At 41.5% G+C, this 17134-nt stretch overlaps 1 protein-coding gene across 2 annotated transcripts in view; it reads left to right on the top strand.

Moving 5' to 3' along the window:
• LOC126243247 (nuclear factor NF-kappa-B p110 subunit) overlaps positions 1–17134 on the top strand; it is a 99374-nt gene that overhangs the window by 77721 nt on the left and 4519 nt on the right. For both annotated transcript variants that reach the window (XM_049948150.1, XM_049948149.1), the window contains exon 15: positions 4720–4886. In XM_049948150.1, coding sequence (XP_049804107.1) covers positions 4720–4886 — 167 coding nt within the window. The remainder of the gene's footprint in view (positions 1–4719; positions 4887–17134) is intronic.

Genomic DNA, 17134 nt, shown 5'->3' with positions numbered 1-17134 from the left:
TACTTCTACCATCATCAGTTATTTTGCTCCCCAAATAGCAAAACTCCTTTACTACTTTATGTGTCTCATTTCCTAATCAAATTCCCTCAGCATCACCCGACTTAATTCGACTACATTCCATTATCCTCGTTTTGCTTTTGTTGATGTTCATCTTATATCCTCCTTTCAAGACGCTGTCCATTCCGTTTAACTGCTCTTCCAAGTCCTCTGCTGTCTTTGACAGAATTACAATGTCATCGGTGAACCTCAACGTTTTTATTTCTTCTCCATGGATTTTAATACCTACTCTGAATTTTTCTTTTGTTTCCTTTACCGCTTGCTCAATATACAGATTGAATAACATCGGGGACAGGCTACAACTCTGTCTCACTCCCTTCCCAACCGCTGCTTCCCTTTCATGCCCCTCGACTCTTATAACTGCCATCTGGTTTCTGTACAAATTGTAAATAGCCTTTTGCTCCCTGTATTTTACCCCTGCCACCTTTAGAATTTGAAACAGAGTATTCCAGTCAACATTGTCAAAAGCTTTCTCTAAGTCTACAAATGCTAGAAATGTAGGTTTGCCTTTCCTTAATCTATTTTCTAAGATAAGTCGTAGGGTCAGTATTGCCTCATGTGTTCCAACATGTCTGCGGAATCCAAACTGATCTACGTCGAGGTCGGCTTCTACCAGTTTTTCCATTCGTCTGTAAAGAATTCGCATTAGTATTTTGCAGCTGTGACTTATTAAACTGATAGTTCGGTAATTTTCACATCTGTCAACACCTGCTTTCTTTGGGATTAGAATTATTATATTCTTCTTGAAGTCTGAGGGTATTTCGCCTGTCTCATACATCTTGCTCACCAGATGGTACAGTTTTGTCAGGACTGGTTCTCCCAAGGCCGTCAGTAGTTCCAATGGAATGTTGTCTACTCCCAGGGCCTTGTTTCGACTCAGGTCTTTGAGTGCTCTGTCAAACTCTTCACGCAGTATCGTATCTCCCATTTCATCTTCCATTTCCATAATACTGTCCTCAAGTACATCGCCCTTGTATAGACACCCTATATACTCTTTCCACCTTTCTGTTTTCCCTTCTTTGAAGGTATCAGATAGATTATATAATGGTAAGACAGAGATTTAGGAACCAGGTTTTAAATTGTAAGACATTTCCAGGGGCAGATGTGGTCTCTTGACCACAATCTATTGGTTATGAACTGTAGATTAAAACTGAAGAAACTGCAAAAAGGTGGGAATTTAAGGAGATGGGACCTGGATAAACTGAAAGAACCAGAGGTTGTACAGAGTTTCAGGGAGAGCATAAAGGAACAATTGACAGGAATGGGGGAAAGAAATACAGTAGAAGAAGAACGGGTAGCTCTGAGGGATGAAGTAGTGAAGGCAGCAGAGGATCAAGTAGGTAAAAAGACGAGGGCTAGTAGAAATCCTTGGGTAACAGAAGAAATATTGAATTTAATTGATGAAAGGAGAAAAAATAAAAATGCAGTAAATGAAGCATGCAAAAAGGAATACAAACGTCTCAAAAATGAGATCGACAGGAAGTGCAAAATGGCTAAGCAGGGATGGCTAGAGGACAAATGTAAGGATGTTGAGGTTTATCTCACTAGGGGTTAGATAGATACTGCCTACAGGAAAATTAAAGAGACCTTTGGAGAAAAGAGAGCCACTTGTATGAATATCAAGAGCTCAGATGGAAACCCAGTTCTAAGCAAAGAAGTGAAAGCAAGAAGGTGGAAAGAGTATGTAGAGGGTCTATACAAGGGCGATGTACTTGAGGACTTCTTGTTATGATATTAATATTCAGAATTACTGTCTTCCCACAAACATGATACTACATGAAAAATCTCCAATCTGCAGCGACACTTTCTGCATTGGCCACATTGTGTTAAGTGTTGTTCAACAATAAGAAATACAAAAATAATAAAGACTAACATATACATCCACACTAAAAAATGTTGCGCAACATTGTCGTTAGAATTGTCTCACGTCACTAATTTCAAATAAGAGTCAAAAGTTCCGCAATTTTGTTGCAGAAGCATAAGCATATCTATAAAGTTCCACAATTTTGTTGCAGAAGCATAAGCATATCTATAGGCAAGAAATTTCTCTCGATTGCCTATGTACAAAATCGCTTGGTTGCCTCTAGACACTGTCTAGAAACAAAGTTTGCTCGACTTTGTACTGCTGTGTACAGGACCTAGAATGCTGGCCAAAACTAACATGCATTACTATGGAAAACAAACTGTAACTATTGCCCATAATTGTATACTGTCACAACTCCTACCTGCAAACTGCCAGTCTGTCTGCGTTAAAAATAATCAGTATTATGTTGCTGCTTATATTCTGAAACATTTGGGCTGTAGACGTATTCCACTTTAGGCCAAGCCACAATGTACCGCCTTGAGAAAGGTCTTTATTTTTGTGGGCAGGTCTGATGAATAAAATGCACAGTATACACTTGCGAAATTTCAATGTGTTTTGCTATTGCCCTACTGTAGCTTGTCCATGTCTCTTCAGTTTTTCGTTTCTGCTCGTTTCCAGTACGTTCACTGTTGAAGTGCTCGTCATTCAAACTTATCATGACCTGTTCGCTTTTTAGTGAAATGACATGAGATGCATTTGGTGGACTATTTGTTGTCCGTTTGGTGGACTATCTTTTGCCGAGTAATTCATTCAAACATCATGTTCCACCAGCCCCATTATGATGGAAAACTGTCGGGGTTGCCCATGAAGATTTTCGAACTGATCCTAGTGTGAAAATACTTGGATGTAACAGTGGATAACATATGGTTACTTGATAATGTATTAACAGACAGAAATTTCCCATATTTATTAACTTCTCATATATTTTCTGTTTAACGTTCGAGAGGGTAATCTCTGCTTTTGAAAATCAACATAAATTCAGTTATGAGTGAGGTCAGGCCTTCTTACTATAAGCAGTCTCAATAATACATCTGATCTATTCCCAAAGCAAAGAAGCCACTATTCAGATGATGAACAAATCATCATTTTTGACAAGGAAAAGAAAAGGTTCGGAAAACAACAAATTAGCTACGAAACATGAATTGCTTAAATTCAGACTTTATACTACAAAAAAAAGGCCTCCCTGGGAATACTAAGAACATCCGTTACAAAACAAATTTGCTTAGTAACCGTGTGTAATTGTACAGAACGCAGGATTGTTTGGACAGTGTCTGTACTCATACCTTGTATCAGTATGCTTTCCCTTGTTCAGCTTAATTTTTGTCTCTCTTCCTCATGACTTGCTTTTTCCCTTCAGTTGGTTCCCACTTGCACACAAAGCAAGTTTTCATAAGAGCTTTCTTTTTTATATTTCTTGGAATTTCCATTGGAGATACAGTACATTGAAAAGCAGCATGTAAATTATCTGGAATATAACTGTATGGAGAGGGTAGATAGCTACTCACCACATGAAGGAGGCATCAAGTCACAGACAGGCACAATGAAAAATACTGCCAAAACATTGAAGCTCTCAGGCAAATTCCGTTTTCGGAAATAGAAACCATGGACTTCCCATTATGTGGAAAAATAGTATTGATGCCAGTGGTCAGCCTTCTTTTCACAGTAATAAGAAAGCATGTGTGATACTGTATTGGAGAATTGGCAATGCTTTTGAGATTACTCGATGGCATGAATTCTACTGTTGTATGATGAAACTCTGTGAAGATGTAACTAATTTCTCATTTTGTCCCATTTTTCGGTCATCACACCATGTTAATACTGAGATATTGTATTTTTTTCCCCCAGTTCTGCAGATACAACTTTATGGATGTTCCTCCTTATACACATTTGTGCTCCAGTGCAATGTGTTGTCAAATTTGATAGGGTTACAGCTATCACAAAGCTAACGCAATGATTGATCATGTAAATATGGTGACCAACACACAGCTTCTCCTCCACCAAATGTAAAATGGCCTTTCTTGCAGGATATTTTCCATCTAATATTACTGGTGCACTTTATTGTGAAACTGTCCAGGTTCTTCTGCGGGTATGTTTTTATGTCATATGTTTAATGTCTTTTACTCATCGCTATTCCTCTATTTTGGGCCAGGCAACCTTTTGAGTAACCACATAAACAAACGGATGTCATAGTACTCATCAACTTAATGCTCAAGTATGTCATCAGTAATTGTAAGTCCAAAAGAAATACTTCTGGACCCTGTATTTTTTGTGTAAACACAGATAGCAGCAAAACAAGACTGGAGGTATGTTTGTGGAAGTGCATGCTTACAGTTTTTCTCTGACATTCATTGCAAAAAGAAAGGAAAAAATGTTATCACTTACTGCATTATTTGCAACATATTTTACAGACAGTATCCACATAGACCACTGAACATACCTACAAAATTGTATCATTGTATGATAAGTAGTTCAGGAGATACGGTGTCATAAACATTGAGATGCTTGAAAAAACTAGCACTCACTTATAGTTTGATAATGATCACTTAGTGACCCAACAAAAACTTCAAATTTAATTAATCCAAACTTTCTTTCACTTACTTGTTTAACATCAAATAGTTCAAACATTAAATCTTTTGTAAAGTAATCAGAAGTTTGAAGCATGTATAAAACATACATGGGAGTTGATTCTTTAAAAAATTGGGGCTTTAATGGTAACTTATAGTACTATATGTTCATTCTGTGCTTCTTAGTTGAACACTAATGTGACAATTAACCACTTGTGTTTCTTTTCTTTGTAGGTTGGACACCACTTCATGTTGGAGTCCTCCACAAAAATCTTGGTGCAATAGAGAGACTCATCACTGCTGGTGCGGATGTAAATGAAGAAGATACAAATGGTCGAACAGTGCTGCACTTTGCTGCAGATGGAGACGATGAAAAAATTGCAGAATATTTAGTTAAACATGTATGTTGTGGAACTTGAAGTTGTGTTTTTTGTTTTTGCTAGCTGAATTCTTGAACTATTTTCAGATTAGCAACATACCTAATCAATAGATTGCCACTGTATTTTGGCAGTATTGTCATCATCAAGTGGCAGAGTTACAAGGATCCACTCAATACTCAGATGGTAGTAGATGAGCAAGAGTTCAAATACAGCACTACGAAAGCTATGGAATAAATACTCCATTTCTTTTACTTTTTGAGAAAACAGCATTTGGAGCATTTATCCGTCCTAAGAAACCAGTCATCAACTTTTCACTGACTATTTTGCATCATTTGGGACTCTTGTATCAGCCAAGTTACTCATTGTAATTTTTTCTCCTATGTGTTGTGGCTTTATCCCTCCTTGATAAATGTGTCTGTTTTACAACTCCTTTTACAATGAAGAAGACTACTGCCATCATTCTCTTCTTTTGACACAACATAATTATATATTTTCCAGGCAGCAACAAGTGCACACCAACTCCCTCCCCCCCTCCCTCCCCTTTTTTTAATATTATTATTTTGATGATGATGACATTTCATCACATATATCATTCCTCCGCTATTCCTCTTTCAAAGAGTGTAGTGCCCATAAGATACAAATCTTTGCTTTCATGTCATCTTGTTTAGTTGCAAGAATTGCGTGTGCAGAGAAACATAAGCTTACCTGTCTGACAGAACAAAACTAAGCTTTCTCCCTATGTTGGGTCCATATTGCAGCAACATTTTCTTTCACAATCAACAAAGGATGTCAATATTACTTGGGAACAATTTCAGGTCACCATTTGCAAATGATACAGCAATGTGGGTAATTTTCTACTTGCATAGGAGATACTGCCTTGAAGCACTTTCCCATTGATTGTTCTTGATATAAACTGTGACCACAACCTCCTTTGTCCCACTACAAATTGGTAAGATTTTTCCAATTTTCTTGCAAAGTAAATTCCACAGTTTGGTCACTCCAACACCCATATGAGGACAAGTGTGCACAAAAACACAAAAAGTGTTGTAATATGTATTTCTAATTGTAACATCGTAAAATTAGTGTAGAATTGGTAAAAAAATGAAACACGTCGTATTGTTCTGATGATCATAGGAGAGAACAGGTTGATGTTTTAGTAAAGTCTCATTTACCAAAGCAGCATAAAGGATAGCTTCCATAGTGGTCAGCCATCATCAGTTTTGTACACCTCTTGTGAGCTAATACACTTTACTTTTCAAGGGTCAGTATTGTGGTAAACAGCCAGTTTTATTCACCTAAGAAGCTTACAACTTGAGCATAAATTAAACATCTTGAACAGTTTTGACACAGCCTTCATTCATATTTAAATTGTCAATTTTAGTGACAGACGACTTATTTTCTTTAATAATAAATGTGTTGAACAAACAGCATTATTTATTAATAAATGCATTACATTAGGCAGAATAAACATCTTCTACATAGCACGTCAGGGATGGTGTTACATGAAGATCAGAACTCTGTCAGTTTTTTAGTGTATCATTTTCTGCGTGGGAGGTTAAATAGTTCCCATTCTGACAAATACTAAGGATCTGGTGTGATTGTCCAGTCACCTAATCAATACATTTAGTCCAGTCATTGTCCAATATTTTACTAAGCTCCATATTGGGAGACTGGGCACATGTGAAAAATAAATTGTTCAAGCTTCAACTTGTCCACCTAGATAATACTTTATATTTGAGGACAAACTTAATTACCACAGCTAATTGCAGAGGTGAAAGCTTTTTGAAGTGATTCTCTAGCTTTTTGAAGTGAATCTCTTTCAATTTTGCACCTACAGTATGAGGAGTACAGGAAGGCAAACATTACCCTGATAAGAAAAAAACTTTTATCTGTGTAGATTTTTATATAACATAGTCTCTTTTAATTGCTGCAGGAGTAATGCATCATAAAGAACATCTACATGCATACTACACAAGGCCACTGTATGATGCATATGGTGCCTTGTACACCTACCAGTAATTTCCTTTCCTGCTCCACTCACAAATGAAGCAAGGGAAAAACAACTGTATATCCCTCTGTGCAAGCCAAGTTTCTCTGATCTTCATGGTCGTTACACAAAACATACTTTGGCAGCAGTAGAATTGTTCTGCAATCAGAGCTTCAAGTGCCAGTTCTCTCTAAATTTTCTCAATAGTTTGAAAAGAATGTCATCTTCTCTCCAAGGATTCAAATTTGAGTTCAGAAAACTTCTCTAATGCTCATATACTGATTGAACCTACTGTTAACAAATTGAGCAGCACACCTCTGAATTGCTTAATGTCTTCCTTCAATCTGACCTGGTGAGGATCCCAAAAACTCAATACTCGAGAATGGATTGCAATAGTCTCCATAAGCAGCATCTTTTTATAGATGAGCTACACTTTCCTAAAATTCTCCTAATAAACCGAAGTTGGCCCGTTGCCTTCTCTACTACCGTCCCTCTCTGCTTGTTCCAGTTCATGTCTCTTTGGAACTTTATGCCTATATATTATAGCATACTACTATTTGAATATTACAGAATTGCTTTTCCTACTGTGCATTAACGTACATTTTTCTGTTTTTAGGGCAAGCTACCATATTTCACACCAACTAGATATTCTTCGTCATCTTACAGTCATTTAAAGAGCTCTTCCTGTATGCCATAGCATCATCAGGAGAAAGCTGCAGATTGCTGCTCAGCCTGTCCATCAAATCATTTATGTGTATAGAGAACAAAGGTGGTCCTGTCACACATCCCTGGGGCAGTCCTCGTAATACTCGAATCACAATTTCCAAATATGGGGGGGATTTAAGGCACATCCATGCCATAGCTGATTTAGACCGAGAAGTTTTTAAGTGCATCCAGTCACTTTTATCCCCTTCCTCTAGGTGATGTTGGGATCACCTAAAATCCGAAGAGTAATTTGATACAGCTCTCTCCGTGCTAATCTATACTGTGCTAGCCTCTTCATCTCTGCAGGAACCTACATCCATTTGATCCTGCTTACTGTAATCACGCCTTCTAGAGCTATTGGACTCCCCGCACCACTACCCTCCATTATCAAACAAGTGGTGTGTATTCCTTGATGCCTTGTTCTCCTGATCAGTCCCTTCTTTAGCCAAATCATGCCAGAAATACATTTTCCCCCAGTCCAGTTCAGCACCACCTCATTAGTTATTCGGCCTGATCATCAGTACTTCAGCATTCCCTTGTAGCACCGTATTTCAAAAGCTTATATTGTGCTCCTGCCTGAGAGGCCAATCATCCTTGTTTTGCTTCCACTTAGAGCTGTGTTCCAAATACCTTCTGAAAAGAATTCCTAACTATATATTTGATGTTAACAACTTTGTTGTATACAGGAACATATTTCTTACTAGTGCAAGTCTGCATTTTATATCTCCAATACTTCAGCCTTTAAACAATGGAAAATCCAGGATGAAATGACAATATTATGAAAAAGATAGACCTATAACAACAAAAACAATCAGTTATTGATAAAAATATTTAATTGGCTAGATAAAAGAAAATCTACTCACCAAAGGGCGGTAGAACACACACATAAAACACTGTTGTGATGGCAAGCTTTTGGAACCAGTGGCTCCTCCTTCAGACAGAAGGGTTGAGGGGGAAGGAAGAAGGGTGAAGGAAAAGGACTGCAGAGGTTTAGGAAAAGGGATAGATTTTGGGAAAGTCACCCAGAACCACGGGTCAGGGGAGACCGTACAGGATGAGAAGGAAGAGTCCTTTCTCTTACGGTAAGTCTCCCCTGACCTGTGGTTCTGGGTGACTTTCCCAAATTCTATCCCTTTTCCTAAACCTCTGCAGTCCTTTTCCTTCACCCTTCTGTCTGAAGAAGAAACCACTGGCTCCAAAAGCTTGCCAATCACAAGTCTTTTTATGAGTGTGTTCTGCCACCCGTTGGTGGGTAGATTTTTATCTATCCAATTAAATAAGAAAAAGGTGTCAGACTGCGAGCATCAGCACATGATGGAAGAAGCAATCTGAGTGTTGAGGATAAGGAGGAGGCTGGGGCAGGGAAGGGGGGAGAAAGCAAGGTAGGGGTAGGGGATGGCAAAGTGCTTTTCGTGGGAGCATACGGGGACAATGTAGAGAGGGTAGATCAGCTAGATGCAGTCGGGGAAGTTAGACAGAACGTGGTAGAAAGGGGGCAGCGAAAAGCAGAGAAGTAAAAAGACTGTGTAGCTCTGACGTGAGAACAGGGAAGGGGGATAGGTGGGTGTAGAACAGTGACTAACGAAGGTTTGAGGTGAGGAGGGTTACGGGAACGTAGAATATGCTTCAGGGAGAGTTCCCACCTGCACAATTCAGAAAAGTTCGTTTTTTGTGTCGGCGGTGCGCTCAGCAACTGGGTGCTCCAGCTGTTCCTTGGCAGCAGTTTGTCGGTGGCTATTCAAGCGGACACACAGCTTGTTGGTTGTCATGCCCATGTAGAATGCAGCACAGTGGTTAGCTTAGCTTGCACATCACAACTGGTTTGACAGGTAGTCCTGCCTTTGATGGGATAGGTGATGCTTGTGACTGGACTGATGAGGTGGGAGGATGTATGGGACAGGTCTTGCATCTGTAGGTCTATTACAGGGATATGGGCCATGATGCAAGGGATTGGAGCGGGGGTTGCCTCATGGCTCATACCCCTGTAACAGACTTTGATGCAAGACCTGTCCCATACACTCTCCCACCACCACCTACACCAGTCCGGTCACAAACATCACCTATCCCATCAAAGGCAGAGCTACCTGTCAAACCAACCATGTGATCTACATGCTAAGCTGCAACCACTGTGCTGCATTCTGCATGGGCACGACAACTAACAAGCTGTCCGTCTGCACGAATGGTCACTGACAATCTGTGGCCAAGAAGCAGCTGGACCACCCAGTAGCTGAGCACACTGCCCAACACAACAAGCTTCATTTTAATGACTGCTTCACAGCCTGTGCCATCCGGATCCTTGCAACCAACACCAGTTTTCTGTATTGCGCAGGTGGGAGAACTCTCCCTGCAGTACAACCTATGTTTCCATAACCCTACTGACCTCAGTTGTTGTTAGTCGTCGTTCTACACCCAGCTACCCTTTCCCTGTTCCCACTTCAGCAGTACACAATCCTCTGTTCCACCAAATCATCTTTCTCCTTGTCTCCTTTTCCGCTGCCCTCACCGCCACCCTCTGTCTAACCTGCTGGCTGCACATAGCTATGCTACCATCTCTCCACCTCGTCCCTGTATGCTTCCACGAGCAGTACTCCTTGCCTCAACCTACTCCTTACCCCCACAACCAAGATTGCTTCTCCCATAATGCACTGCTGCTCACAGTTTCGCTTCAGAAGCTAGACTGTGATCGTGTGTGTGTGTGTGTCAGTCATTGAGATGAATGCATTTTTTGCTGAAAGCTTACTTTGTGACAGTCTTTTTGTTGTTCCTATCTGCGACTCAGCATCTCCGGTATACGGTGATTAGCGGTCTATGATCTTCATAATAGTATCACTACTTCAGCCATTGTCGGTTATTATACTGGGCACACAGCAGATGCCTTCTACTGTTTTTAGTCTCTCATGTTCTACTCTTGGTTCCCTCAACATTACCCAATTTAATTACACTACACTCCATTGCTCTCGTTTTTCTTTTGTCAATATTCATCTTATGTCTTTTTGAGACGCTATCCATTCTGATTGTACTTTCTGTGGTCATACTAATTACATTGTCATTTGCAAAAATTTTGTATTATTATAGACTTCTATGAACATTTGCAAACATTGAATTTTGTATTATTATAGACTTCTATGAACTTTTTCCAAATATCTCCTACCTTTCCTTCACTGCTTGGTCACTCTCCAGGGCGAATAATAACCTCTCATTCATGTCCTTCCCTCCTATACCTGTTGTCTGGTTTCTGTACAAGTTGCAAATAACTTTTCATTTCCTGTGCTTTATCCCTGCTATTTTCAAAAGCTCAAGTATTCCAGTTAACACAGTAGCTATCTGTTATCTATATTTCTATAAATGTAGGTTTGTCTTTCTTCAATATTTCAGACAAGCCACAGAGTCAGTAGTGTGCCTAGCATGTTCATATGCAACTCTAGAACCAAAACTGATCTTTTATGAGATATTGAACGATGGAAAAACCCGGATGGATTGTAACAATATTATAAAAATGAAAGTTGCTACTCAACATACAGTAGAGATGCTGAGTTGCAGATAGACTTAACAAAAAACCTGTCACAAATAAGCTTTCTGCCAGTAAGGCCTTCGTCAAAAATAGATGACAGAGACACACAGAAACGCAGCTCACACACGACTGCAGTGTAGCAACACTATGAGCAGCAGCACACTTATTCTAGTGGCGACTAGTTGGGTGTAAGGAGGAGGCTTGGGCAGGGAGGGGAGGGGCAGGGATAGTATGATAGGAGTGGAGGCAGTGAAGTGCTGCTGGGGAGCATGCAGGGACGATGCGGAAAGAGGGTAGGGCAGCTCGTGCTGTCGGGAGGTTAGACGGAGGACAGGACATGAGAGGTGGGGGGAGGGGTGGGGGGGGGGGGGGTAGAGGAAAAGTAAGAGTCAAAAGACTGTGTGTAATAGTGGAATGAGGGCTGTTTAGTGCTGGATGGGTGAGAAAAATGACTAACAGAGGTTGAGGCCAGGTGTGTTACGGGAACATAGGATATATTGCAGGGTGAGTTCCCACCTGCACAGGTCAGAAAAGCTTGTTGTGGTGGGAAGGATGCGTGTGGCGTAGGCAGTGAAGCAGTCGTTAAAATGAAGAAGTTGTGTTGGGCAGTGTGCTCTGCAACAGGGCGGTCCACTTGTTTCTTAGCCACAGTTTGTCACTGGCCATTCATGCAGCTTGTTGGTTGTCATGCCCACATAGAATGCAGCACAGTGGTTGCAGCTTAAGATTGTAGATCACACAACTGGTTTCACAGGTAGCCTTGCCTTTGATGGGATGGCTGATGTTTGTGACCGGACTGGAATAGGTGGTGGTGGGAGGATGTATGGGACAGGTTTTGTCATCTTATGTTTATTACAAGGATATGAGCCATGAGGTAAGGGGTTGGAGGCAGGTGTTGTGTAAGGATATATATTATTTAGGTTTGCTGGACAGCGAAATACCACTGTGGGAGGGGTGGGAAGGATAGTGAGCAGAACATTTCTCATTTCAGCGCACGATGAGAGGTAGTCGAAACTCTGGCGGAGAATGCAATTCGGATGCTCTGCTCCTTGGTGGGACTGAGTTATAAGGGGAATGCTCCTCTGTGGCTGGACAGTGGGACTTACTGAGATGGTGGGAGACTGGAAAGCTAAAGTATGGGAGATTTGTTTTTGTACAAGGTAGGGAGGTTAATTACGGTCTGTGAAGGCTTCAGTGAGACCCTCAGTGCATTTCGAGAGGGACAGCTCGTCACTGCAGATGTGATGACCGTGGGTGGCTAGGCTGTGTGGACGGGACTTCTTGGTATGGAATGGGCAGCAGCTGTCGAAGTGGAGGTATTACTGGTGGTTAGTAGGTTTGATGTGGACAGAGGTACTGTTGTAGCCATCTTAAAGGTGGAGGTCAACATCTAGGAAGGGTGCTTGTTGGGTTGAGTAGGACCAGGTGAAGCAAATGGGGAAGAAGCTGTTGAGGTTCTGGAGGAATGTGGATAGGGTGTCCTCACCGTCAAAACATATTACAGATATGTCATCAATGAATCTGAAACAGGTGAGGGGTTTAGGATTCTGGGTGTTTATGAAGGATTCCACAAGATGGTCCATAAGTCGGTTGGTACCATGCCCATACCCCGGATTGGTTTGTAGGTGATGCCTTCAGAGGAGAAGTGAGTGGGTGAGGATATGATTGATCGTAGCGACTAGAAAGGACGTTGTTGGATTGCAATCTGTTGGTCATTGGGAAAGGTAATGTTCACCTGTGGCAAGGCCATGGGCATTAGGGGTGTTTAATGTAAAGGGTAGTAGCATCAACAATGATGAGCAGGACACTGTGTAGTAAAGGAACAGGAACTGTGGAGAGTCGGTGGAGGAAGTGATTTGTATCTCTTATGTAGGAGGGTAGGTTCCAGGTAATAGGCTGAAGGTGTTTGTCTACAACAGCAGAGATTCTCTCAGTGGGAGCACAGTAACCGGCCACAATGGGGCGTCCTGGGTGGTTGGGTTTGTGGACTTGGGAAACATGTAGGAGGTAAGAGTGTAGGGAGTGGTGTGGGTGAGGAGAGAGATGAACTCTGAGAGAGGTTCTGGGATGGGCCTAAGGATTTGAGGAGTGACTGGAGATCCTACTGGATTTCTGGAGTGGGGTCATTGTGGCAAGGTTTGTAGGTGGATGTATCTGACAGCTGCGGAGTCCTTCTGCCAGGTAATCCTTGTGGTTCAAAACAAAAGTAGTAGAGCCTTTGTCCAAAGATAAGATTATACCTACCTATAATCCTACTTGCAGACGAAGGATCCACTACTGTTGTTTTGAACCGCAAGGATTACCTGGCACAAGGACTTCGCCAACTGTGTGACACATCCACCTACAAACCTTGCCACAGTGACCCCATTCCAGAAATCTAGCAGGACCTCCTCTCCTCATACCCTTAGGCCCATCCCAGAACCTCTCCAAGAGTTCACCTCTCTCCTCGCCCATACCACTCCCTACACTCCTACCTTCTACATGCTTCCTAAGTCCGTAGAAGAATCTTTTTACCCATTCACCAAGTGTACAAGTTAGGTGGGTCGACAACATATTCCTGTCATGTGACGCACATTCCGTCACCAGTGTCGTATAGAATATATCAGACGTGTTTTCCTGTGGAGGAATCGGTTGACCTACGACATTGCGATCCAATGTTTTCGGTTCCCATTGGAGAAGCACGTCCTTTCGTTTACTAATCGCACGGTTTTGCGGTGCGGTCGCAAAACACAGACACTAAACTTATTACAGTGAACAGAGACGTCAATGAACGAACGACAGATCATACAAATAAAATTTACACTCAGGGGGAAGACTTGAACCAAGGACCTCTCGTTCCGTAGCTGCTCACGCAAACCACGGGACCACGGCACTCCTGAGTGCATATCATCCTTGATGTTGCCTATCTTGGACATGGACTACTCAGTTTGTCTAATTTCCCCCCCACACACACGACTTCTTCCTGTTTTCTCGATTGATGTGTGTTCAGTTTTTCAAGGCCTATCCACCGTGCCAACTTATAACTAAATCTGAGGGGGGTGCGATGGGGAGGTTCCCTTGTCAGTAGCACCTAGGAAGGGAGCATCTGAATTGCATTCTCCGCCAGAGTTTAGACTACCTCTCGTCGTGTGCTGAAATGAGCTCACTAACCTTCCCACCCCTCCCACAGTGGTATTTCGCTGTCCACCGAATCTAAATAATATATATCCTTACACAGCCCTTGCTTCCAACCCTTTACCTCATGACTCAAATCCTGGTAATAAACATAATATATTAAGACCTGTCCCATACATCCTCCCACCACCACCTGTTCCAGTCCAGTCACAAACATCGGCCATCCCATCGAAGGCAAGGCTGCCTGTGAAACCTGTCATGTGATTTACAATATACAATATTAACCTGCAACCACTGTGCTGCATTCTATGTGGGCATGACAACCAACAAACTGCCTGTCCGTATGAATGGCCACTGACAAACTGTGGGCAAGAAACAAGTGGATCACCCTGTTGCTGAGCACGCTGCCAAACTTGACATCTTTCTTTTCAATGACTACCTACTATAGCCTGTGCTATATGGAGCCTTGCCACTGACACCGGCTTTCCTGAATTGCGCAGGTAGGAACTTTCCCTGCATTATATCCAATCTTCCTGTAAACCTCTTGGCCTCAACCTTCATTAGTCGTCGTCCTCACCCATCCAGCTCCTTCTCTGTTCCAACTGCAGCACTACACAGCTCTCATTCCACCATCACACCCAGTCTTCTCTTTTTCCACAAACCATCCCCCCCCCCTACACTGCCCTCCGTCTTAACTTCTCGATTGCACATAGCTGCCCTACCCTTTTTCCATCTCTTCCCTGTGTGCTCCCCAGCAGCATTTCACTCTCTGCCACCCCTACCCTACTATCCCTCCCCCTCCCTGCCCCAGCCTCTTCCTTATCCCCATCCAGTCACCACTCCCATCATGCACTGGTGCTGCTGTGTGCAGTGTGGCTTCAGTTGCCAGACACTGCAGTCGTGTGTGGTGGGGTGGGGGGTGTCTATTTTTGAAGAAGTCCGCCCTGCCCAAAAGCTTATTTGTGACCCATTTTGTTTTGCCTACCTGCAACTCAGCACATCGGCTATATGGTGAGCAGCAGCTTTCCTTTTATCTTTTTGTGAAATAGAATGATCACTTAGCCTCTGTTGTGGTGGTAGACTTCGGTTTATTGGTGGAATACTAGGGAAGTGCAATCAGTCTACAAAGGAGATTGCTTACGAGTCACTCATTCAGCCAGTTCTAGAATATTGCTCAAGCCTGTGGGACCTGTATCAAATAGGACTAACGGGGGATATTGGAACGTATACAGAGAAGGGCAGCACAAATGGTCACAGGTTTTGTTTGACCTGTGAAAACATGTCACTGAGATGCTGAAAGAACTGAACTTGCAGACCCTTGAAGGTAGTAAATTATCCTGAGAAAGTTTCAAGAACCAGCTTTAAATGGTTACTCAAGGAATATACTAAAACCCCCATATGTATTGTTCACATAGGGATCATGAGGACAGATAAGAATAATTATAGCGCGCGCGCGCACACACACACACACACACACACACACACACACACACACACACACACACACACACACACACACACAGGCATTCAAGCAACCATTCTTCCCGCACTTAATGTGTGAATGAAATGTCGAGAAACACTTGTAACTGGGACTATGGAATGTACCCTCTGGCATGCACTTCACGGTGACTTGCAGAATGGAGATGTAAATGTGTTATCCAAGGATTCTTACTTGTACGTTTGTCTTTTTTCAAATTTTATCCTCTGTTGACTTCAGTATTACATATTGTAAAGGTATCTATTTGACTGTTTCAGTCAGTTTTTAACTAATGGTCCCTTTTGACAGTGTAATCAGGTCACATTGCCATAGTTCCCTACCTTTCTGCAATTTCTCAGCTTTAATTGGTAAACTATAATGAACAAGTCATGGTTAACAATCCAAATCTCCTCCTGTGAAAGTGTTTCACAGTTCTAAATCTGGTTTCTGTATCTCTGCTTTACTGTTACACAATGTAAAAATAGCTTGTGCTGTCTCTAGGATTCTTTATCCATGCATACAACCTTCCTTCATCATCATTAAACAAGTAGTTTTGCTATGATTAAATGGTGATGTGTGCATAAATCCATCAAGTCATTCAAGAACATTAGCACTGGTTCTTGTATGCTGAGCACCTCCCAGCATTTTCTTTCACTTCTTTTGTTGTTTCTTTGGTGCACAAGTCGAATTTCATTGATGCAAAAGTTGAAAAACAGTGGTAATCCTACTTTACATCCTGCACTTGTAAAAGTTCATACTTTCATTTCTTAATTATTACTAAGGTTAAGGCATATACTCAACTTTCAACTATTATCATCCTGTTCTTTTTTACTGGGAGAACATTGCATTAAAAGAGTTTTGTTGTTGTTATTCCAATATAAACAAATTATTCCCTACTGCTTTTGCTGTATTGTGGCTTTAAGTGCACACACATTCCCTTAGGTTATTCTTTGTCTTCATTCAGCTTACAAAGTTTGTGTGTGTGTGTGGGGGGGGGGGGGGGTATCTGAGGCATCCTCAGTGCTAAAGACTGGTGATTGTTGCCCATATGCCATCGTGTAGGAAAAGACAATGGTGATTTCAGTTTGGTAGACATTTTGTTGTTTTTGCTGCATTGTTAATCTTTGATCTTAAGACAATCATTTACTAGAGGAGGATTGTGCCAAATGTTTTGCATGTGAACCAAGGTCATGGTTCAAATGATAGGTAAACCATTGTGGTCTTCATTTATCGTAATTGGTTTAGACTTCTAAAGTAACACAGACATTTTATTCCTCATACTTTGCAAGCTTGAAATACTTTCGGACAGCAAATTGCACAGTAGAAATGTTATTACATTTTGCTATGAAAAAATCTTTCTTCCCTTACTTACACTAAGGAAACATAAATTTGTGTAAAAATTTGAATTCTAACAGTTTGGTAATGACAGATTTCAGTGATAGCCATTTTATTTTTAGGACTGCATCCTTATTTGC

This window comes from Schistocerca nitens, chromosome 1 (genome assembly GCF_023898315.1).
Source record: "Schistocerca nitens isolate TAMUIC-IGC-003100 chromosome 1, iqSchNite1.1, whole genome shotgun sequence".
Taxonomy (NCBI): Eukaryota; Metazoa; Arthropoda; class Insecta; order Orthoptera; family Acrididae; genus Schistocerca; species Schistocerca nitens.
Note: the sequence above shows the minus strand (reverse complement) of the source record. Positions and strands in the feature narration are given on the sequence as shown.